At 34.4% G+C, this 26,078-nt stretch overlaps 1 protein-coding gene across 1 annotated transcript in view; it reads right to left on the bottom strand.

The window, feature by feature from the left end:
• Positions 1–2,157: 2,157 nt before the first annotated feature.
• LOC149798113 (uncharacterized) overlaps positions 2,158–26,078 on the bottom strand; it is a 38,173-nt gene continuing 14,252 nt past the window's right edge. Inside the window, exons 3-8 of the mRNA XM_089960840.1 lie at positions 18,529–18,632; positions 16,718–16,849; positions 11,364–11,549; positions 7,852–7,973; positions 5,004–5,124; positions 2,158–2,603 (exon numbers count right to left, since the gene is read on the bottom strand). Of these exons, the coding sequence (XP_089816966.1) occupies positions 2,158–2,603; positions 5,004–5,124; positions 7,852–7,973; positions 11,364–11,549; positions 16,718–16,849; positions 18,529–18,632 (1,111 nt within the window). The remainder of the gene's footprint in view (positions 2,604–5,003; positions 5,125–7,851; positions 7,974–11,363; positions 11,550–16,717; positions 16,850–18,528; positions 18,633–26,078) is intronic.

Below are 26,078 nucleotides of genomic sequence, written 5' to 3'. Positions count from 1 at the left end.
CATTACCGTCGCGATCATATTTTTTTTTCTAGGAACAGTTTGTAGACCACCAGTTTGATATAGCAGAACAAAAATATGGATCATTTTATACCAATTAACGTTTGAATGAAGAGTTGATTGCATACCTTCCAAGTTACTGTTTCCATTAAGCGATAAAAGTACTTTCTTGCATAGCTCTCTCTCTCTCTCTCTCTCTCTATCTCTCTCTCTCTCCCCCACCCCAGTTTGAAATTGGGTATATTTTTTTCTGTCCAGTTCATTAAATATTTTGAAAGTATTACAGCTGGTTTTGAATGTAATTTTACCTCGATATTCTTCTTCAGTTAACTTTTTTTCTGAAGTAATATCCAGAAAAGCTTTATTGCACCCCGGATTCACGCAGATATAACATATATATCGCGACCCCGGATTTATGCAGATGTAGCATTGTTATGTACGCATTGTCTCGTAACACCTCTATTGCATCACCCGATTCACGTAGATGTAGCATTATTTTTTCAGCAGTATCCCGTAACACCTATATCCCACATCAGGATTCACGCACATGTAAAATCTTTTGGGTTTTTTTTTAAAGTAGTATCTCCGTAACATCTCTATTGCACATCTTGATTCTCGCAGAAGTAACATAGTTTTTAAGTAATATCTTGTAACATTTCTCTTCCATCCCTGTATTTCTGGTTATGTAGCGTTGCTTTAATACGATCTCAATTTTAGTTGAAATCAATATCTTATTTTCCTATCTGAATATTCGTTGAATGTATTAGAACAGATTCGAACATTCTTTGAATTTCATGAAGGTGTCAAATACCATCAGCTCTTTTTCTTTTTTATTCTGTCTATGATGGTATTCACACACACACACTAACAAGTAGCACTGAAAACAATGCGAACGCATTCATCTGCATCAAAATAAATTCCATTCTATGGATATGGAATTAGTATTTGAGGACTGGAACTAAAATTCAAATGAGTGTGAATGTTATTTTTTTTCTTCTGTTTATCTTCAAGATTAGCATGACCAAAAAGTTTCTCCAGTACTGAAGACCGATGGTACCGAACAGAAACCGATTGTACAGAACAGAAACCGATGGTACAGAACAGAAACTCAGATACATGTTCAATTAAATGCGTTGACAAATGTATTGGAAGTGATTTGTCCATAGACAAAATCACATGTTGCCATTGTAATTTAATTAAATAAGATACATTGATTACATGTCGCTACAATGTATATATCTGACGGAAATGATTTTTTGACCGAAAATAAAATGTCCGAAATCAACCATTGGAGTGTCTGCGAAGCCAGAGGCAACTCGTATTCAGCCTTGTATACAAATTGTTTCAACTGAACCATGCACGGGGATTTACATCATTTCATAACCAAGACGGGTATAATAATAAATGTGAAATGACCATGTGGCTTTAGTACAATCGAATCTATACCAGGGCCAGACAACTATTATCGTTATTCAGTGCTTCATTACTAATATTTATGTAAATAGCGAAAATGATATTGTCAGGTCTAAACATGATGGTAATTCCATAGCTGCGTAAAGACTTCAAACCTTGAATAAAATACCAAATCTGGAACTATGCTGGGGTTAATGTTCCGAAGTGAGATGACGGGGGTTTGGGGATATGACTGGTCATTTTGTGTGCAATGTGACGGTTCAGAATGTTGGCATTATGATTTTCTTTCGAGTCGAAGTTTCAGTTTCAGGTGATTTTAGCAGATTTAAAATTGTCCCTTTCAAACTAATTGAACATTGTATATTATAAATTTAGTCATGTATTTCTTTTAGAAACCTCTGACAAACTAGATAGCAAGCACGCGATTATTCATATACCAATCTTCAATTCGAATATTCGCAAGAATGTATTCTGATTCGATTTTTCGGTTATTTGTTTGAACTCAGGCCTCAGTGGCACGTTACAACCCATCGGAAATTCCATAAGAAATAAGAACACATTCACACCCTGGAACAAGAATACACACTCAAGCTGGGACAAGCACACTCTTTCACCTTGGAACAAGAACATACACCCAGGGACAAGAACACTCACACACCCCAGGACACAGCGCTGTTTCTTTATGCGATAAACACATTCCTACACGGGTCACATTGCTAACTTTTAACTCCTAATTCATAATCATCATCAAGATTTTTCCTTCTGATTTTGTGGTTCTAGTTCTATTTTCCCTAAACTCTTCTCACTCTTAAATGTGGGAGTTTGATAAAACATTTTCCTGGGACTAGTCAGTCTTTTTGGTTCGACTACATATAATAATTCCGGCATGAATGGAGCTTCCAGTATTTGCTTCGTAGCTTCAGCAATGAATACAACGTTTTTAATTTTTCTAGGTTTCTTGGCAACAAATTTTATAGGTACTTTTGCCTTTATCGGTTCTTCGATGTCTCCTTGTGACTGAGTCACTTTCCCTTCTTGATGACATTTTTGGCACATAAATGCACAGCATCGACACAAAAGTCTCTTCTTAATTACTACCACAAGGACAATTATGAGGACAACCAGGCCAGCTAATCCACCAAAAATTGCAGCAATATATTTCCAGTCCTGAATGTCACTTTTAACGACGATTACTGTAAAGGAAAAGGAAAATAAGTGTGATTCCAGATTCTGTTTTCAATATAGTCAATTTAATCACCATTTCCCATCCTTTCATTACCGCATGAAAAGCTGAGAGAAAATTGGAAAACAAGTTGTTTTAAAATATTATGTATTAAAATATTATGTATTTCCTCTGAATTATTTTACCAGGAAAAAATGTCTAAGCTTTTCTTGTCTTTAGTCAAGTTCATCGAGTTTGTCCTACCTTTCATCCCGCTTTCCTTCCTTCCGTATACTCTGCAGACCGGCCTTTAGAAATCAACGTAACTTGAGCTTTTAACTTGATATTAGCATAGTATTATCTGTTAGCGTAGTAATGTCTATATTAGGTTGAGTATTTCACTTGACATTAAGATAGTAATGTCTATATTAGATTGAGTATTTAACTTGACATTATCATAGTAATGTCTATAGTAGGTTGAGTATTTAACTTGACATTAACATAATAATGTATATATTAGGTTGATTATTTGACTTGACATTAACATAATAATGTCTATATTAGGTTGAGTATTTAACTTGACATTAAGATAGTAATGTCTATATTAGGTTGAGTATTTAACTTGACATTAGCATAGTAATGTCTATAGTAGGTTGAGCTTTTAACTTGACATTATCATAGTAATGTCTATATTAGGTTGAGTATTTAAGTTGACATTATCATAGTAATGTCTGTTAGCTTAGTAATGTCTATATTAGGTTGAGTATTTAAATTGACATTAGCGTAGTAATGTCTATAGTAGGCTGAGTAAAAAGTTCGCACATTCTTTAATGAACACAAATTATTTTTAAAAAATTCTTCAGAAATATATCACTCTGAGAACATTCATACAATTCAGTCGACGTTAAACAGTGATATAGCAACAATAGTTGGTAGTTAAAAGTGACTAAGCGTGTACTGATATAGGTCAAAGTGACTAAGTATGTACTGATATAGGTCGAAGTTACTAAGTATGTACTGATATAGGTAAAAGTGACTAAGCATGTACTGATATAGGTCAAAGAGACTAAGCATGTACTGATATAGGTCGAAGTGACTAAGTATGTACTGATATAGGTTGAAGTGACTAAGTATGTACTAATATAGGTCAAAGTGACTGAGCATGTACTGATATAGGTCAAAGTGACTAAGTATGTACTGATATAGGTCGAAGTGACTAAGTATATCCTACCATTGAAGTCTTACAGCTACAATATTTTCATAATGATTACTTTTTATCAGAGCGTGTACGGCTGACTTAAATCGGCACAACAGTCAAACCTGATTTCCATACCACTTGATATCGATGTTAAATACTTTTTTTGTGTGCTGCAAACAAGATTTAAGTCAAGGGAAAGGCTGGCTCTCATTTGTATTTAAAACTGGCGATCAAATTGCACAGGCACCTGGAGACACGAAACTGACTTGTAGGAGTTGTTTCCCTTTATTGTGCTTGGCACAATTAAAATAGAGAAAAAATTGTCTAAAAGCGAATTGAAATATTGCTGCTGAGGTGAAAATTTCTAAAGGCTTTTTTAAATGTCAATTTAGATGCAAACAGGGCAGGATTGGGGAGGGACTGATTGTGTGCATAGCTCATTACTGTTTCAGAAATAAGGCAGAAACAAGTTGGATAACACATTACAGATTGCTGTCTTAGCAATAGATTGAATCCAGTTGCTAGGTTACGTTTCTCTGTACAAACCTGTCCACTGAATTTAAAACTAATGATCATTTCAATGTGTATGACAATTATAAAAAATTAAAAAACATCCGGTCTAATTGCAAATAAGTATCAACATTTCATAAAAATTATATTTTAGATCAGAAAGAATACATGTAGATGAAGTGTCGGGTACTTACCGCAAGTTTCTGGAAAGAAATGGAAAAGAGAGTAGTAATTTTTGTTTCTTCAAATCATCTTCACGTGCTCTTCTTAACATTCATCTTAAAATGTGTACAAAGTAATTTAATTGCCCTTAAATTCGAATCTCATCCTTACATGAGACAACTTTTATATATTAATGATCATGGTTCTACTCAACAGAAGTTACAATAAAGTCAAATTAAAAGGTGACTAATTCAGAGATGAATTCTTTTTGTATGACGTAAATTCATTTGACGTATTGTTCTTAGAAAGGATTCATATTGATAACGAACAGGAAACAGCAAATATAAAAAAGAAAATAATTATTGTAACTGGGTTACAAGAAGATGGGGTTGCATAACGTGCTGTGTGCTTTTGTACAGTACGAGTATATAAGTCAACGAAAACTGGATTATAAGGATCATGAACTGAAATCTAAAGGAATAAAGTCCTAAATATAGCGAGCCTTTTAGAAATGTAAATTAATGTAAATTATTTTCATCTTTCGTGTATAAATTCTCTTACTTGTGGTACTGAAGTAATTAGAAATCAACCCTGGTGATTTCACGTAAGTGGCGTTTTGGTTGCTATGACAACTTCCCGGATACTCTGTTGTATATAAAATATTTCCTGACGTCTTGAATGCCTTTTAAAGAATATTTGAAAAAAACATATTAACAGCTTGATTCAGCTGAAACGAAAACCCAAAATAGGGTGATTGTGAAATCATGCAAAGGGAGAAAGTATTTATAGAAATAGGTCCGATCAATTAAAATATATTTAATCAGAATGCATGTATTGTCATCTAACGCAAAACGTGTCAGTACGACAGAAATACTAAATTTAAAAAATACCACGGCACTGAGAGTATGCGTATATTACATAGCTGATCATTATATGTTTGCCCACCCACCCACCCCCCAAAAAAAAAAATCACTGCGGTCGTCCATGGTTCCATATGAGTAAATGAAAGAATTAACTGACATTGGATTGATTCGTAAAACTTGTATGTAATTCAACACGACACACAAGTGGTATAGTACTAAGTATTAACGTTAGGCAAAGTGATCACAATTCTATACACTATGTATTCAATACGCACACAGTTCTAAGTGGTGTACCTCCATCATAACAAATCTCCATCAAAACCACCGGTCTCGATCTCGATCTCTCCCTCTCCCTCTTCTCCCTCTCCCTCTCCCTCTCGGCAAAACATAAAGCCGTGAGACTGACCTTTCAGATAATGCATATGATAAATCACGAATGCAGACAATACCGTCAATTATCCAATGAAAACGGACAGCTTTCATTTTACGTATTAAGTTTCCAAAAATTTAAGACTTCCATTCGACCCGTTGATCACCATTGTTTGGTTATATCTGAAAACATCAAAAATGTAACGATTTTGTACCTTACCTGTATTTTGTACCCCATCCCCTATTTTTGAGACGCAAAGACAGCTGATAGCTTAAATATATAATATGATGTTTCAAACAAGTGTATTATAGTAGCCCATTAGATTTAAAACAAGTGTATTATATTAGCCCATAGGTTTCATACGTGTATTATAGTAGCCCATAGGTTTTAAACATGTGTATTATAGTATCACAACTCTCATGCACATTCTATTACATGGGACCTATCTTCATGGCAAATAGCAGCACTAAATCTCTGCCTTTAAAGATTCTCAGAGATAAAAATAGAGAACCTATCAACGGGTTGATTTACAGCCTTGTAAAACGTTGATACGTTAGCATAAAGGTGTTCATTTAAACTAGACAATTCACTGTGTCGTCTTCATTACCAATACCTCTGGTACATAACCTGAATGGTAATTCACACAGCTTTATCGACATAACAACACACTAGGGAAAGATTGATAGTCGTTTCCATGAGAACTAAACTGTCCAGTCTAAGAGCTTTTCATAATAAAAATACATGGAATAGGTTACTGCATTTATATGGGAAAATATGAACGAAGTTTTAGGATGGAAATACTGCACGACGACCTTGGGAGTACAGTATATCCATCCGATAAAACGAGTTCATATTTTCCCATACAAATGCAGTATTCTTTTTATTATATACTCATTTTATTTTTCTACCTAAGGCTTAATGATATAAACAAAAATACATTTCAAGAAACAAAGTAACTGAATGTATGCCGTAGCCCAAACTAAATGCACAACCACAGATTCATCATTACACAACAACAACATTATTTTAAATTCTCACATAACTCCACCCAGATAAATTTGAACTTAGTCGCCCTGGACATAACTTTCAAAAGAAAATGGCGTTTTGGTCTACTTGAAATTGAAATTTGGAGTCATATTTTGAATGAATGCGCATCGCAACAACTTGTCCATTTGATCTGGAATGAATAGACTTCGGTATTTTTGTCGATTCTGCGACATTTCGTGATTATGGACTGGATTTATATGTGCCAATTCTACCTGAAATACATCGGATTGAAACAGCGAAGGAGAAGCGTGATGACGTCTGCAAGTGTGTTTCTGTTCTGTCATTGAATGTTTGAAATCATAATGTGGGAAAACTATGAAGTCTTTCAATTGCAATTATCAAAAAGACGCTGTGGAATTTAATGTTTATTGCATTTTGAGTACAGTAAGGATGATGTAATTGCACTTGGAATATATTCGAAATTACAGTACAATTTCGAAATGTGTAATCAAGCTTGAGAACCCATGACCTGGCTCATGTAATTCGGATTTGCAGAACTGAGAAAGTACATTTTGAGGAAATTCAGAATGTACAATTTTAAGTACATTTTTTTGCCATTCTTATTACCAGCTAAGGAAGACAGTTTATACCTTGTCACTTGCATGTTATTTGTAAGGACCTTATCTGGTATCTATAGCTAGGCTAAATCCGAAACATTGTATAAAGAAAGTTAACGCGGAAAGTGCCAAAGCGGCTGGTATGTGGCAGTCCACGAAACATCTCGTTTAGTTCATTCAGAACAAATTTAATCAACCAAAACGTAAAGCGTCTACAACGAGAGTGCACGTGATTTGTTTACAAAGTAGTTCTTAATACACTATTGGGCACACGTGAGTTCAATATCAAGCTGAGCGCGAGTACAATATCGTAAAGTACTGAACGATTCCGACAATGTAAATTTAACGGATAAAGAAAAAAAAAATGAACATATAATAAACCAATTGACCACACTAGTCTAACGTATCATATCACACCAGTCTAACATAACATATCACACGAGTCTAACATAACATAACACAAGGTCGAACGTAATTTACAACACCAGTCGACCATAATTATTCATCTATGTATTCTTAAACTTATGGGTACTCGTGAAGTGCAGTATTGCAAGCAGGGTGATAATACTTACGTAACAGACTATCCTATACGTGGAACCACTAACAACTGTGCTGTCATTGTTGTACACGTGGAGGTAGGTCACTCCGGTGGAGGAATTAGTCTGGTAGTACAGGCAGTAAAAGTAGCCCCCAGCTGTGATATGAAATCAGAATGTCAGCAACGATTGCATGGTTAGCATCTGCGAAGCTTTTGATAGTCCCTAGCAACCACTGTAGGCATGAAATATCATGAAGAAAATAGATTCATACTAAAGTGATCTTGACCAAAGAAATATTGACCCTGCGACATATCTTACATAAAGGCACATATATCAGTATGGTTCACATAACAGAAGATGTACCATTATGCCTTGAAGCAAATCACAGATTGATGTTTTTATTTCGTAAACCACTGTTCATAAAATCGGCTTCCAAAGCTATTATTACTGTACACGCACAGAAGGAAATCAGATTGTGCTGGATGGTAGCTACAACCTTTGAGTAACCTTGTGGGAAAAATCAGTATGATCCCAGTTAGAACAATACTTTATGCAACGGTAATTATCTTCATTATATATATATATATATATATATATATATATATATATATATATATATATATATATATATATATATATATATATATATATATATATATATATATATATATATATAAAGTGAGGCTTTTTTATATGTAAGTTGTTGTTTTTTTCCTCTGAAGAGGAGTTTGCTTAGCTCGAAACGTTGTTGTTGTTGTTATTTTTAGGGCTTAACGCCATTTTTCAGCACACGATAGGCTATACATGGCGGCCAGTATTAATGGTGGAGGAAGAACCCGGGAAAACACCGGAAAGAACCACCGACCCACGAGAAGCTACTGGCAAGCTTTCTCACATACCCACATTAGCCGAATCCAAGACTCGAACCTACGCAGACAGAGGTGAGATGGCAGTGATCCGTAACGGAGAGCGCTTTAGACCACTCGGCTACTCGGGGCCCCTCTCGAAACGTTGGGAAACCGTTTTGATTTTGCGCCGTTCATAAAAAGCCTTTTGTGTCGGTAAGAATGCACATGTATGTATGGTGAAAAAGATATGTTTTTCTGAGTTTTCATCAAATCTTGACTCTCTTAGTAAAGCAAAACAATGTAGGTCATCATGACCTTCTTTGGTTGCGAAAGTGTAATTATAAGAGATCTACGTCCAATTATTACCTTTCATGATTATAATGTTAACATCACAAAAGAAAGAAAATTTAAACACGTCATTTCAACAACGTCGCTTAATAATAATAATAATAATAATAATAATAATAATAATAATAATAATGAAGACTTTGTATAGCGCCTAATCTTTATAAGCTCTAAGATCTTTACAACATTAGACAACACCTATAAGATAAAAAACATATAATGATATGATTACAAAAACAAACACCAAAAACAAACACAATGAAATTAGAAAACATTAATAAAAAACATGATGAGAATATTTAAGGTAGGAAACATTATTAGGTCTTTAAGTTTGTTCTTGCAGTCGAAATAAGTGAGTTTTGAGAGACCTCTTGAATGTGATCACTGTGTCTTTGTGTCTAAGTTCAGTGGGCAATTAATTCCACGTTGCTGAAACTTGGTATGCAAATGAACGCTGTCCATATGACTTTGTTTTCATAGTGGGAATAATGAGTAAAGGATTGTCAGAAGAGGAGCGTAAGTATCTTGCTGGTGTGTACACATAGGTGAGGTCGGATAGGTATGTTGGACTAGAGTCCGAGAGTGAAACGTAGCACAGAGAACAAATTTTGTGTTTGATTCTGGATCGAATGGATAGCCAGTATAGGGTACCGAGCAGCGGGGATGTGTGCTCTGATCGTGGTATTCTAAGTATGATCCCAGCAGCTGTGCTTTGAACTTTTTGAAGTTTCTGGAGTAGATATTGAGATGAACCAGACAGAATTGAGTTACAGTAGTCCAGTCTTGAAAGTACTAATGAACACACAGGTGTTTTAGTGGCATCAACTGAAAGATATTTATGAATGGAGTTGATGCGTCTCAGTTCAAGATATGCAGCCTTGCATATGTTCATAACATGTTGGTGTAATGTGAGAGTACTGTCCATAGTAACACTAAGGTTTAGTGCTGATTGTGTGAATTTAATGTTGGCGTTGTTGATATTTATTGTTTGAGGTAAAGGATGTGAATGAGAGTCTTTGTGTTGTGATCAGAATGGCTTCAGTTTTATCATCATTCATCTGCAGCTTGTTACATGTCATCCATGATTTCACATCAGAAATGCACCTCTCTACACCTTGGATGGTAGCATCAACCTCAGTTGGGTGGCTAGATTTGTATAGTTGGGTGTCATCAGTGTACAATTGGTGAGACACTGGATGATGATCTATGACACTTGAGAGCGACTGAGTGTACAGAATGAAGAGAACAGGTCCAAGAACAGACCCCTGTGAAACACCAAAACATAAATCAACTGGGCTGGAATGTATTCCATTTGCATATACAATTTGTGTCCTGTTGACCAAGTAGGACTTGAACCACAGTAAGGCTGTATCATGAATGCCAAATACATGCTGGAGACGGTGAAGTAATATATCATGGTCTATTGTGTCAAATGCTGCAGACAAATCAAGGAGGGTGAGGACAGTAATCTTTCCGCTATCCAACGCAGAGATAATGTCATTAATTACTTTTCGAAGAGTAGTTTCAGTACTGTGGCAAGGACGATATGCAGATAGTACATTGCTAAAAAGAATGTTTGAATCTAGATGAGATACAAGCTGGGATAGAACAACCTTTTCTAAGATTTTTTTATATGAATGGGAGATTAGAAACTGGGCGGTAGTTCTTTAAAGCGTTATGGTCTAGTGTTGGTTTCTTCAACAGAGGCTTTACAATGGCAGTTTTGAAAAATGATGGGAATTCCCCTGATGAGAGAGAGATAGAAGTCTATGACAATATAATGGATGCTTGTCTGTGAACACATTAAGCTATTCAAGGAAATAACCTGCTCAAGACAGACACCTGGAGATATCACTTAAACCTTTGACCTTGAAGGGCGAACCAGATTTCGCATATCGCATATGTTAGTGTAATGGTAGTTTGTAACGATCTCTCTCTCTCTCTCTCTCTCTCTCTCTCTCTCTCTCTTCAACATCAGTATATTCTTCTTAGTATTTCTCTTTTGTAACAGTTATTACTACTGGTATTGTAGTATCCGGGACGGTTGAATTGTTCCTGATCCTATAAATTTCATTACAAACAGAGGTCAACTGAATATGATACGTTGATACACTATGATACGTTGGTCTCTTTATTCAGCGTGCTTTTACTCGTGTCAATGACTTTGTTTAGTATCTTCTTTACCACTTGCTACAATCTATATCTTAATTTAAATTAGATAGATAGATAGATAGATGCATGCATGTATGCATGCATGCATACATACATACATACATACATACATACATACATACATACATACATACATACATACATACATACATACATACATACATACATAGTTATACTCACATGAAAACTTTACGGACGATGAACACGAGTTGTACGTGTAGTTCATGGTGGTTCTATCCGTGCACACATCTAGGGAGTTTCCCGTGCACTGATTAGCACCTGAGTAACCTGTCACTGTGAAGTTGCTGAATTTAGCCAGAAAGTCATTAGGACAGGTTGCTATTGCTTGAAGAGAGCTCACCGCACCTGTAGAAAATTATTTTAGAATTAGTACATTCCACGGAAATTTCATCACAATGTACTTGACAATGGGAAAGTTACATTGTATGACTTTATTTGAGTGAAACTACCGTACTTAGTAGTGAATGTGAATTTTCTAGACCCAGACAAAAAATATTTGTCGCTAAGTTATCTGACGCAAAAGCCAAGAGGCTGAACTCGATAAACATGCTGTTTCTGTTAAGGATTTCTTGTTACCTCCAAATGAATGCAACTCGTTTTTTTGTTGTTGTTGTTTGTTTTTGTTTTTTTGTTGTTTTTTTTTGGGGGGGGGGAATACCGATAAGAAGTGTTTAATGAATTATCTGAGAAAAACGGAATTAATTTTTTTTTTGGAGGAAATACTGTGGTGACAAAATGGGCATAGTGTGGCTCAAACAACTCACCTATTGGGTATAGTGTGGCTTTAACATCACACCTATTGTGTATAGTATGGCTTTAACATGATACCTATTGTGTATAGTATGGCTTTAACATTATACCTATTGTGTATTGTGTGGCTTTAACATTATACCTATTGTGTACTGTGTGGCTTCAACATCACACCTATTGTGTATAGTATGGCTTTAACATTATACCTATTGTGTATAGTGTGGCTTTAACATTATACCTATTGTGTACAGTGTGGCTTTAACATTATACCTATTGTGTATTGTGTGGCTTTAACATTACACCTATTGTGCATAGTGTGGCTTTAACATTATACCTATTGTGTATAGTGTGGCTTTAACATTATACCTATTGTGTAGTATTGTGTGGCTTGAATATTACACCTATTCTGTATAGTGTGGCTTTAACATTATACCTATTGGGTATAGTGCAGCTCAAACACATTGATATAGGGTTTTTATAGTTAATTGATTGTAAATTAAATGTTGGATTTATTTACCTTTCCAATGTACTCGGTGGAACATCATCTAATTTCACAATAAGTAAACATATTGTATTTCGTAGTCTGTTGATGGGGCATTGAAGATATTCACACGGAAGAGACGTCCTAAAGCTCGTCTGAAATGTTCACCTTAATTTCAATATGTATATAAAAAGACATGGCGAAATACAAAACCCATAATTTATCGTTAGCTGTTGCCTTTCGGGACGATATCACTTTAAATACATCACAGACAAACAAGTCAACAATACATATACTGGTTTCCTTTCTCTGGGATAAGAAAGGTGAGAACGAAATGTCCCTCAACTAAAAGTGCTAATTTGATTGTTCCATGACAAAAATCCACAGTTTCATTTTGTTCAAGATAAATGCTGTAAAGATTCAAAACATCACCTGTGCTAATTTGAGTTATAAATATTTACAAATATATTGATAAACTTTGGGTCTGTTCTCGCTATTCATATAAATTTAATTACCGAAAGCATTACTAAATTGTTGTCTTATAGAACTGCATTAGTTTCTTTTTCTAACTGATCTGTCAAATTGCCTATCATGATTGCGTGACCTTTTGACCTTCTGGGTCAAGGAGATTTCGTTGTGTCATACGGCAGGTGTTAGTCCGATAAACAAAATTATTTCGTTCTTATTTTACCCTCTGCCTAGTAGAATCAACGTTTTAGCTGCGTTCCGTTATCCTTTCTGGAGGTTTTATTTATTTCAAATATTCATTGGAATTACAAAGTTCTTATTGACACTTGAACTAAAAAATCTATTTTTTTATTGCTGTGATTTTATTGAAGGATATTTAGGATTATATAATCGTGATACATGAAGACCCTTTGCACATTAACAAATATAATAATTTTGGCACATCAGCACATTCAAGATTGGAATTTATTCTGATTGCCACTGAAATTAGTTCCGAACACTCTATACTCTTGGACTTGTGATAGAACTTTTAAGACTATTTAGGATATAATTCACAATACAATAAATTCCTTTTAAATTTTCGCTTTGTATTCTAGGGAAATAAATTATTTGTTAAATTTACTGAACTTGATGTTTTTCGCTTTTTCTAATACTTAGATTAAGACCACAGAGTCGTAACACTGTAAAAGAATGTTACAAAATAACGAGTCAATATTTCTAAACGGATAATTAGGTGCATTAGCGATCATGTGCGAAAGAATTCCATTTTCTGAGAGGACAATAGTTTTTACTATTTTATAGAACATATACAGTTTTGCAAACATTTTATTGGAGAATGGTTCCCTTACTATTTTATAGCAAAGGATATATATCCGTCTACATAGAAAGTAAGCAAATTTAATGATATCAATGTGTTTGCTGAGGCGAAGTTAAACACGATAACCAAACACGTATCAAATGTTTTAACGTATTCAGACATATCAGATATCAAGTTTGAGCTCATATTTTCGGGGCTGAATATATATGAAAAATAAAACAAAGAATACAGACCCAAGAAGAAAGGAGGCACTCGTGTGATGAATTCTCTTCGTGTTGATTTAACGGAAATTTTTTTTACACACTATTGGTTTATTGTGCCGTGGAAATAAAGCCAATTGCCTTTCCCAAAGAAACACCGAGGCAGCCGCCTGTGTTTGTATCGAACCTGCGATTCTTAGATTACGACTCTCACTCTCTACCAAATGAGCTACCGTAGCATCTCATGATGCAATGAGTGAGGAGGCAAACAATACTGATTTGGACACGAAGCGAAGACGCGCGCCCGGGACTTTTACAGCAGCATAGCAGAAGCAGTTTACATATGCAAAAGAGCTAGTATGTGAAGATAAGGCAACCCCAACAGATGGCTTGGCAAGTGGCAGAATGTCTAGATCCCGCGAAGACCTAAGTACATCATGGACTGGCTCCTTTCCAGAAACAATGATGCTATATATTACATATGGTCAATATTTTCTTAAAGATCACCTCGCAGCCCCCTCCCCATTCCCAAGAAAATAAAATTGGAGGGTTAAAAACTGTCAGGTACTAATGGATAAAAGTAAAGCTACATTAAGTTGACTGTCAAGTACTAATTGATAGAAGTGAAGCTACATTAAGTTAATTCAGCATAAGAGAGGTAAGAAAGAAGGTGTGTTGGTGGTCATCCTAAACCAGTCGAGGATGCAGCACAAAATGAGAAGCAAGACATCTCATCGAGAATGTAGAAAAGTTATGTGGCAGCTGTTTACAAACAAAGAATATTATCTAAAAAGTTCAGCCTAACGTAAAGAATTTATGTCTGTAAGGTATGTAAAAAAAAATTGTTTGCGTTTGGCGTCTGACAGTGACAGCACAGCGACACAAGTTCAGAACTGGGCAAACCCAAGGATCACAATAACTTACCAGTCGGAACAAAAATTGGGCCAATAAAAGGAGTGACACACTCTCGGGCCTATGGCTATGTATTTGTGCCTGGGTAAAGGTGAGGCACTGGAAATAAGGGCTACAAGACGGCTAAGAATACTTGTTGTGCCTTGGAAAACAGAGTATGCCCAAAATGGCCATTAGGTTTGATTGTTTGGGGGGGGGGGAGTCGTATAAAAAGTACATACAGGCCCCCTTATGCTCCTCTGTATAGTTGGAATTTCATCAGTGTATAATTATCATGTCAGTGTATAATTATCATGTCAGTGTATAATTATCATGTCAGTGTATAATTATCATGTCAGTGTATAATTATCATGTCAGTGTATAATTATTATTGTCAGTGTATAATTATCATGTCAGTGTATATTTATCATGTCAGTGTATAATTATCATGTCAGTGTATAATTATCATGTCAGTGTATAATTATCATGTCAGTGTATAATTATCATGTCAGTGTATAATTATTATTGTCAGTGTATAATTATCATGTCAGTGTATAATTATCATGTCAGTGTATAATTATCATGTCAGTGTATAATTATTATTGTCAGTGTATAATTATCATGTCAGTGTATAATTATCATGTCAATGTATAATTATCATGTCAGTGTATAATTATCATGTCAGTGTATAATTATTATTGTCAGTGTATAATTATCATGTCAGTGTATAATTATCATGTCAATGTATAATTATCATGTCAGTGTATAATTATCATGTCAGTGTATAATTATTATTGTCAGTGTATAATTATTATTGTATAATTATCATGTCAGTGTATAATTATCATGTCAGTGTATAATTATTATTGTATAATTATCATGTCAGTGTATAATTATCATGTCAGTGTATAATTATCATGTCAGTGTATAATTATCATGTCAGTGTATAATTATCATGTCAATGTATAATTATCATGTCAGTGTATAATTATCATGTCAGTGTATAATTATCATGTCAGTGTATAATTATCATGTCAGTGTATAATTATTATTGTATAATTATCATGTCAGTGTATAATTATCATGTCAGTGTATAATTATTATTGTATAATTATCATGTCAGTGTATAATTATCATGTCAATGTATAATTACTAAAGTATATGATACAATATTGCTGAAGATATCACAGTTTAGGCAGAAATCATGACTGTTGGTATGGAATTTAACTTTTCAGGTTTATTTTCTTTTTCACGTGCTTTTCTAGGCTGTAGCATGGCGATATTTTTTAAGATGCAATTTATCCTGACATATACTGAAAACATCAACAATTCAAATCGGACGTTTGAATCTCTCGTGTAACATTTTCGAAAATCTATTTGTGCCATCAGTTACTGTGGTGCATATGACAGATGACCAGTTCTGGCCGATTTCCAATTGTTGCCATGTCGTTAATATGTCGCTCATATCTCACAATCAGATGCGAAGTTTTGTTTAGTATGCAAAACTTGGAAATTACTTCACAAATGATATATTACAGGTTTAAATAATAAGGAAAAATGGGTTCTATTCATGAGATATTAGTTACATATTAGCCCTTTGGTGTCGATCGTTACACGCGAGAATCAATGTGAGTTTACATGCTTAACATAACAGGAACATACGTGTATTAAAAAGTAGACGCTGCAAAGACAAACACAATAATCAATCCGAATAGATAGTAACTTCAAAAGAGCCTAAAGCTATTGATGACTCTGACATATTCGAATAGATTAAAAACACGTCTAAAAGTGTTTTATTGATGGTTTTCACGCAATCACAATCAAAATATATTTCAAGCACTCGTGAAAATAAAGCATATTTGCTATTTTCTGTATTCATTTTCGGACCAAACTTTTGTCTACTGACCTTCTTTTACAAGTACAGAGAAATCAGACTTGTCCGTTGGTGATTCCCTATTACACGCTGTGGATGCATTGACGTTAGTCGTTGTTGGCCTAACGTATACACGCGCAGGTGTTAATAAGCTAGTCTCAATTGCTGAAAGACAAAATTCAATGTTTGAAATCTCCATAAGACATTGTAGGTATACAATAATGACACTCATGTAGATAGTTAATGTATTTATCACGAAATGATATTTATAATGGTACATCGGAAGTACAGGAACAAAACCGAAAGCCCGTACCTATTTACATCTTTTCCACTGACTCCAACCACGTAGGCTTAATGATAATTGCATATAGCAATTTATCACATGAGGCTAATCTTTTTAATCAACTGACTTTGCTTAATTGTCAAAAATATAAAGTCTTGACGTCATGTAAAAAATGGAATCATAATCATGAATTAATTTTATATTAAGGGTATGGAGTTCTTTGAATAGCTTTTTTGCAAACAGCTTGTGAGATATTAGTTTGCCCAGCTTGTTTAAGACATTTTATATAAAAGGAAATCTCGTGTGAGATTATCTATGTGCACATTATAAAAAAATTAGAAAAAGATTATATATTAATATATTTTTGTTATCATTATAACAAACCTTTTAGGACTTTTTTCACAAGGAGAAATTTCCCAGTATGGCAACTTAGCTCCGAAAACTGAAATGGTATGCTGCTGCTTTGGAATTCTAGTCTCACTTATGCATTAAACTGTGCAATTATTGCAGACAGAATTGTGCGCAACACATTAGTGCACATATCGACCGTTGTAAGACACTATTAGAATGTCTTGTAGCTCCAGAGTTACGGTCAGTTGGCTATTCCGTAATCTGTACATCATATTTCCTCACCAAATCTTATGTTGGACAGCTTTAGAATACAGGTGGATTCACGTAACCCAAGTCGTGTCGCCATTTAGAAGTACCAAATGAAATCAGCGGATGATCAGCCTTTCCATCAGTATCGACTGACTAATCAGATGCGACTTGATCAAAATGGTTCTTTTTGATCGTGTGACAATAGTTTCTGTGGATTTGCTCTTGAAACTATTATTATATTTCAAAAACCTGTCAAATTACAAAAATGGACGGGTTTAATTATACATCGTAACCCAACTGATTAGAGGTCAAAACATTGTCAATTAAATCCCCCATTTTGTAACTGGACTCATTGTTGAACCGTGATAATACATGTAGTCATACGTAATAAATCTACAGGTGCTTAAATCACATGACCAAAAGAACAATTTTGAGTCGGAGAAGATCGATATTGGTGGATGTTGCCACATAATATGACATGGCCAACACGGTAAGATTACATAATTTCCCGTTGATTTTAAAGTTGTCCAACCATGGATTTGATATGGAAATATGCTGTCAGATCGCCAAACGACCTCTTCAACGGACCATTACTCAAATGCCTCAGAAATATACCGCTGTCTAAAACTGTTCAATATATGTTCACTAATGTGTAGCTGATACGTCTGTCTGTAATAAGTGCAATGTTTAATGAAAAAGTGAGATCATATCCCGAACCAACAAAAAATCAATACAGGTTTGGGAGCTGATTAATTGAACTAGAACTATACATGAGCCAGCAAGGAATTTTGTTCGAATTGGTTGGGGTTCGGATCGAAACAACACAATATAAACTGTGTGGAAACTTGACTCTAAGTCAAGAGGAAATCCCAAACAACAACGATTCGTCATTGAAGACAATACACCAATGACTATTTATAACTTTAAATTGACTGCCTCCAAGTCGGTGTGTCTTACTTACCGCACTGTATGTTGTAAATATATTTTGTCGTAGAAATCTGTGTGAAATCGACACATAAGTAGGGATAGAAGTCAACATTAAACAAGTTAAAGGAGGTCGATGCTCTGAAAGAGAGGAACAATAGGAATTTATATCACAATAAGTCATATATGTTGCAGATATAACTTTCTATTCCTTACCTGTTGTATTATATTGTCTTACATGAAATCAACACAAAATGTTTGCTGGTTGGTGCACAATCTTTAGAACTGACATAGATTGGGTATTGTACATATTTTATATAGCATCTGTATTATTTGTCCTTGATAATAATAATAATAATAATAATATCAACAGCAATGACAATAATAACAATACTGATAATAATAACAACAATAATAACAACAATAATAATAATAACAATGACAACAACAACAACAACAACAATAATAATAATAATAATAATAATAATGTTTATTTGTAATATAGGCCAGTGGCCCATGATACATATCCATACATCATGCGGTACAAAAAGATGTTATAGTGCGTAACAAAAGAACATAGTATTTATAAGAAGTAATATACATGAAAGTAATAATTATTGCTTTTATCGGATATAGGAAAGATACAAGTATATCTTGCACAGCAATCAAGCAAACGGATTTAAGGGCAACCCTAAAACTTGTGTGGAGAAAGATTTGTGATATTGATCTAAAGTCTTATGTAGCAGGAGTCGTTGATAAAACGGTTTCTCTAATCTTTAAGGCTTTTATATTAAACATTGCTAAATTAGTCATCAGAATTTTACTAGTATCATTGTTTATAAAGGACCTAAATTTTTCTAAATTGGATTTTTATATACAAAGGTGGGTAAGTATTTTCTTTGTATTTCTCCATATAGCGGACAAGCAGTAATACAATGGAATTCAATTTCGATGTTAACGTTACAAATTTGATACAGTCTTTCCTCACAGCAGATACTTTCATATCTTCCCGTATTACCTCTGACTGGCAAGTTCCCCACTCTAAGCATAATGATTATATAACATCAGTCGCTAAATCCTAACAATTCTATATATCTTTGACAAGTGAATTCTACTCCCAATGACCTATAGAAGCGCAATCTCTCCATCGACTTAATCTCATCCTGCAGCTTTTGCCTAAAAATATCTTTACATCTCTGGCTGAACAATCTAAGAAATATATGTTCATCATTTACGCCTGAGTACACCAAACATTGCCAGATCCAAATGTAAATAGAAGCTTTTTAACATAGTTAGCCCAGCAATCGCAATTTCCCCCATCTTAACTGTAAATCATAGTATTGTTTAGGATATCTGTCTTCTTGCACTTGTAGAATTCTTAGCCAATATTTCAAAATACGTTTATATTTTATACACCGCATACTAATTCTTCCTAATTCATTATATACGAATGCATTTTGAGTAGACTTAGCTGTACCAAGGATATATTTACAAAATCACAAATGAGCTTTTACAATCTCATTGGCATCATAAAAAACCCAAACATCAGCTCCATAATTAAGTATGAGAGCTATCTTTGCGTCAAACAGACAAGCAATCCAGTTACGGGTAATCTGCAAAACGTTGAAAGACTTTATTTCAGTATATGCGCTGTCTTCAGGGCCTACAAGGAGAGCGTTTTTCTGGCACATATACCAGTAATTTTTTTAAGAAAATATGCATCCTAAATACTTATAATATGATTCAATCTTTACCTCTTTGTGGTCATATTACCACTTTTCGTCACTTCTGAGATACCCACCTCTGAGAAATACAACCACTCTTGTGTTTTTTGTGTTTTTTTTCTTGTTGGTTTTTTTTTTCGTATTCACCTTTAATTTCTACTTTAGGCAATATGTATGCAACATACTGAGCATATTTTGCAACTGGTCAGCAGTGTCAGCAAAGACAATTAAATCGTCTGCATACAACAGTGAAAATATTGCTACGGTTTCTACAGACACTCACCTGTTTCCTTCAGCTAAAAAGGGTTCAAATCATTCAAAATAAAGAAAAGTGTAAAGGCTATAAAACACTACCTTGGCGCACGCCCGAAGGGCATTTAAACACATCGGTAATAAGATTGTTTGGCTTAGCACATGCTTTTACATCAATATGAATTGCATTAATGACTCTTAACATTTTTCAACTAATATTTTCACTAACTAGCTTTTGGTCCAGTAAACGTCTTTCCATCCTGTCGAAGGCTTTTTCATAGTCATTAAATACTGCCTAGAATCTACCCCTACGTTTTCTTAAATATTTACAAATTAATGTATATAATATAAACATATTATCTGCTGTGGAATACCCGTTCTAAATTCTGCTTGCTCTTTGCCCAGTAATTCGTTTTTCTCCACCCATTTAATGATTCTGTTATTTAAAATCGATGTAAACACGTTGCTTAACACAGGTAGTAGACTAACGCCTCTATAATTGGAGAGTTCATTTGTATCCCCTTTCTTCGAAATTGGTATGATGACAGCCTTTGACCAATAGTATGGATAAGATCCAACATCGAATAGTTTATTAAATAATGTTGTTAATATTGGTGCTATTATGTTGCACGTACATATAAAGAAGTCGCTGGATAAAGCATATATTCCCCCAACTGTGTCATGTTTCAGTTTATTATATGCTATGCGTACCTCTTCTTCAGTGATTGTTCTGTCTTAAGCCTCGTGAATTACTTGAATGTTTTCAGTTTCCTGTATCTGGTCAACAGAACTGGAAAAATAAAATAATTCCGAAAAATGTTCATACCAAGTTGCAGGCGTGATACTGTTCTGCATACCAGTACTTGGGTTGTTTACAAGGCGCCAAAAAAGTTGTGTATCTTTGGATTATAATGCAGATAAAAGGCTATTATTGTTTTAATTCATATTAGTTTTTCTTGCTTCTTGTAAAAGATTTTTTTACATATTTTTATAAAGTTTATGATATTCAAGTGATTCACGATTAAATCTAAACTTTTAGATATTTTAAGGCTTTGCTTTTTGCGTTTGTGCAATCGGTATCAAATCAAGACTGACATTTAACAATTTTTCTTGGAGATGTCACAGCTAGAGTTTGCTTTCTATTGATTGTTTTCATTGTGCTTGCTGCATCATTGTAAATATCAGTAATTGTTTCGACGCATACATTTTGTTATTGTTTATATCGTTTAAAATTTCGTCCATATTTTGAGATCTTTGCAATATTTATATATAAGATAGTCCTTCTTCTTTCTTCCATATGTATTTATTTATTTCCTTACCCCCAGAGACACTTATAGCCTTTTTCTCTAGTTTACCCATGTAGACAAGTGAAAATACAATGGGTATGTGTATTGATTCCAATCTATCATCTATGTCAAAGGATGATATATTTTTTTACAACACATACGTAGGCTAAGACATAATCTATTGTTGATGCCGAATTGCCATGCATACATGTGAATTTCCCTATCCCTTTATATGATCCACATCTACCATTGGCGATTCTCAATCCAGTCATCTGGCATAGCTGTAGACGTTTTTCTCCATAGTGATTTATCTCCCTTACCACTTGATTAGCTCCATCATACATTACTTAGTCTTAAGATATAATTAAAGTCTTGAAGTTGGTCAATAACACTATCATATGTGATCAAATCTGACTCGGTTCCGGTATAGGCATTAACATCACCTACAATTATTATTTTATAGTCAGGATATTTCATTTTTAGGTGAGCTAATTCATTTTCTACCGCTGCATTTTCTTCTGAATGAATAGAGGAGTATTCAAATGACAAATAGACAAAACCAAAAATTAAGTTCCACTTCAGTATGCTAGCCTTAGACGAAACAACTAACCAGACTAAATTTGTGAGGCACTTCTCTCTCTCTCTCTCTCTCTCTCTCTCTCTCTCTCTCTCTCTCTCTCTCTCTCTATATATATATATATATATATATATATATATATATATATATATATATATATATATATATATATAAAACCGAGATCGCCCCCTCAACAATTTCTTTTAGCTGATTGTGATATTTAATTCTTACGCTATCAAGGTTTTTGTAACCGTTAATATTAAACTGATCGATAGTTTCTGCCCATGTTTTAATAATAATAATAATAATAATAATAATAATAATAATAATAATAATAATAATAATAATAACAATAGATAATAGGTAGCTTTAAATAATTTGAATATACATCAAATTTATCATACATCACTGTATCAGCTTAGTTAACATCAAACAGTTGATTTTTTATACATTAGTTCAAGAAAAGAACCTAAACGTGAATGAAGCTAATGAAATCATATAAACTGATACTTGTTTATTAGATGATCAAGCAAACGGAGCGTAGCGAGGGTGGCATCATATCGTGAGTATGATAGAGACGGGGGAAAAAAGCTAGCGATAAACGATGTTAAGCCTTTCTTGCACTGAGGGCGTTAAATCGATGTAATGATATGCAGTGATACCTGTCCTACAAGACATTCGAAAATAGATGAAAAACTCGCTAAATCGAGATAGTAATTTATGGTTCCAAAATAACTGTATAATTCCTCCAGAATGAGAACATTTGAGAATAAATACATTTGGTCACAGACATCAAAACTGATCTTTGTTAGACAGGAGACCTAGAAAACCATGCAGGGCCTGTACAATGTCGGTGCATCCTTGTTTCTTATCAAGTATTATAACCCAAATGATAAAAGCTTGCATTAGGCGCAATTATTCGTTAAGAGTTTAATATATTCTTTCCTGCCGGTGAAACTGGTTGAGTATGTACCTGTCCTATTCAGCAATGGCATCATTCTTAACTTCGATGTAGGTCATATTAAGTCATATCAAAGAATTTTATGTTCACTTGTAGAGATAAACCAAGTGTCGCAAATTTGTCTAAATTTTAAAATTTCGTACAGAGATCTCAAAATAAAAATAATTAAAACAGTCATACAATCGGGATGTTACTTCCTATTTAATTGGCAAAGACAAACACGTTACAGTAAAGTGTATTATTTTCATTCGTCGATAGCATATGTACGTCAGAATGCTAATTTAATAGGAGCTATTTTGCTTCCTTGATGAACAACACATGGCTGCCGTACGTTGTCTCGCTTAGATGATATCACCGGAGAAAGAGATTACCTTTCAGACTTCAGAAGACAAGAGGTCCGCAGACCAAGGTTCAAATTCTCTCTGAGACTGATCGTAATCAGTCAGAGGAGCACGAATATTTGAATGAACCAAATGAAACATCAACTGGGGTATTCAAATCTTGAAGAGCTATTACGAACATAGAAATTAAATGACTATCAGCAGATGGTAACAAAATTCATTCTTAATTACGATTTCCTCACACAAAAGCAATATAGCTACCTAAGTACTGAATGTAATTTGTTTTTGTCTCATTGGTTTTTGAGGATGAGCACATCACTAACGAAGGGGTTTATGAAAAGTGTTAGCGACATACCCGACTTCAGAAAAATATACTCTTTGTCACATTAATTAAAGTTTCATTTTACAAATTCCTGTCTACATGTGCATGACTTTCCTCAAAGAATATGTATTTTAAAAATATGTGAATTAGTAATTGATCCATAAGCAAATGACACAAAAAATGTTCAGACTGTTGTCAAATATATCGAATTATTTGGTTCAGGAGCCGTTGAGAGCGAAAACAAAATAAAAAGTCATAATTAGTAAAAGTCTGATTTACAAATTTTAAAAAATTATGAACAAAATCATTTGCATATTAAATGTATCCATATATGTATTACGGGGAACACATGAACAGTTGATCCAATAATATGAAAGCTTTAAGAAATGCTTGAATTCTTAACGAGCCGTTTAACAACTTGGAATTACTTTAGAATCACTGTCTTAATTATATGAATAAATTCTGCTTAATGCATGTGTTTTCATAATAAGAACTATATTAAATGTCTTGACTTAAAGAAACTGGAAATAAAATGTCCCGCTCTAATGTAACATAGAACCCCTTATTCTACCTCCCTTTAGACTAGTTGGTGTCTTGTTACCCCCACCCCACCCCCGTCTAGTCTGGTTGGTGTCGGGGCACATATGTAATCTAAAATGAATCTGAATTCACAACAGTTACACAAGAAGGTACCCAGTTCACAACGGCTAAAGCACAAATTACACAGTTCACGACGGTTACAGCACAAGTTACAAAGTTCACACAGGTTACAGCACAAGTTACACAGTTCACACAGGCTACAGCACAAGTTACACAGTTCACAACGGCTAAACCATAAGTTACACAGTTCACACAGGCTACACCACAAGTTACACAGTTCACAATGGCTACACCACAAGTTACACAGTTCACAACGACTACACCACAAGTTACTGAATTAACACAGTCTACACCACAAGTTACACAGTTCACAACGGCTACACCACAAGTTACACAGTTCACACTAACTACACCACAGGAACTAAATGATAAGCTACTCGGCTGTTTATGCATATCCCAATCGAAATGAGAGAAGAGTGAAAAGCCTACTCCAAACCAATCAACAGAATAGAACACTCTGAAAAATACACGCGCTGATATCAAAACCCTAACGCTAAACTAAAATTAAACTTTACTCCTGATCTTTCTAGACCAGCTGAACCTAATGATATTCTCCAGACAGATCCATAGAAAATTCATTAATGTTTTGCAAAAGATGATCCAACCAGTCAGATTCCACATATGGCACCTACTAGTTATTTATTTTATAAGAAAGGGGCTTGAATTTCATCGCAGTTGACCCAAAAACATCTTTGTTCGAAGTTGATGGCTATCGCTCAGAATATGCAGTATTCAATCTTGCAACAAAGCCAAATCATACCGGGGTGGTGGTTGGATTGTCAGCTCAAATAATATGCAGTTAGCTGCTGACAAAATGTATGTTCAGTCATGCGAAAAGTAACCCCATCCTTCCCTAATGTAATCCCAACCCTCCGAACCTGGTACATTGCGAAACAAGTATCAGCTCGTCACTTCTCAAGTTTTATCTCGAACACTTCTGCCGACAAGATGGAACTGAAATTAGGTACATAGCGCGTTGTATTAGACCAACTGCTATCCAAACAATGAATGATGGTGGCCGAGAAAATTGACACATACTGTTTATGTCAGAACACAGAACGTCCGCTCTCAGATCCTGTAATACAGATCTTACTACTAAACAGACAGAAGATATGAACGATATCTTGTCCACGATCTCCGCTGGGAAAGGATTTCCAAAGTCATTAGTATGAAACCAGCTGGCAACCCAAGGATGAGTCCGGTCGCTTCCCATTTTCCCTCAACACAGCAAGTCACAAACGCTCAAAGTGATTTTACGTATCATTTTGCTTCATGTTTTGCAAGCAAATCGACATAATAATAATAATAATAATAATAATAATAACAATGATACATACATACATACATACATACATACATACATACATACATACATACATACATACATATTTAACAAGTGCGCTTTAAATTTCAGCTTAAGATATAATCCTAAAAATATTCAAAGAAGAAATGGCAATTCTACTT

The sequence above is a fragment of the Sinohyriopsis cumingii genome, chromosome 6 (assembly GCF_028554795.1).
Source record: "Sinohyriopsis cumingii isolate HCF-2022 chromosome 6, ASM2855479v2, whole genome shotgun sequence".
Taxonomy (NCBI): domain Eukaryota; kingdom Metazoa; phylum Mollusca; class Bivalvia; order Unionida; family Unionidae; genus Sinohyriopsis; species Sinohyriopsis cumingii.
Note: the sequence above shows the minus strand (reverse complement) of the source record. Positions and strands in the feature narration are given on the sequence as shown.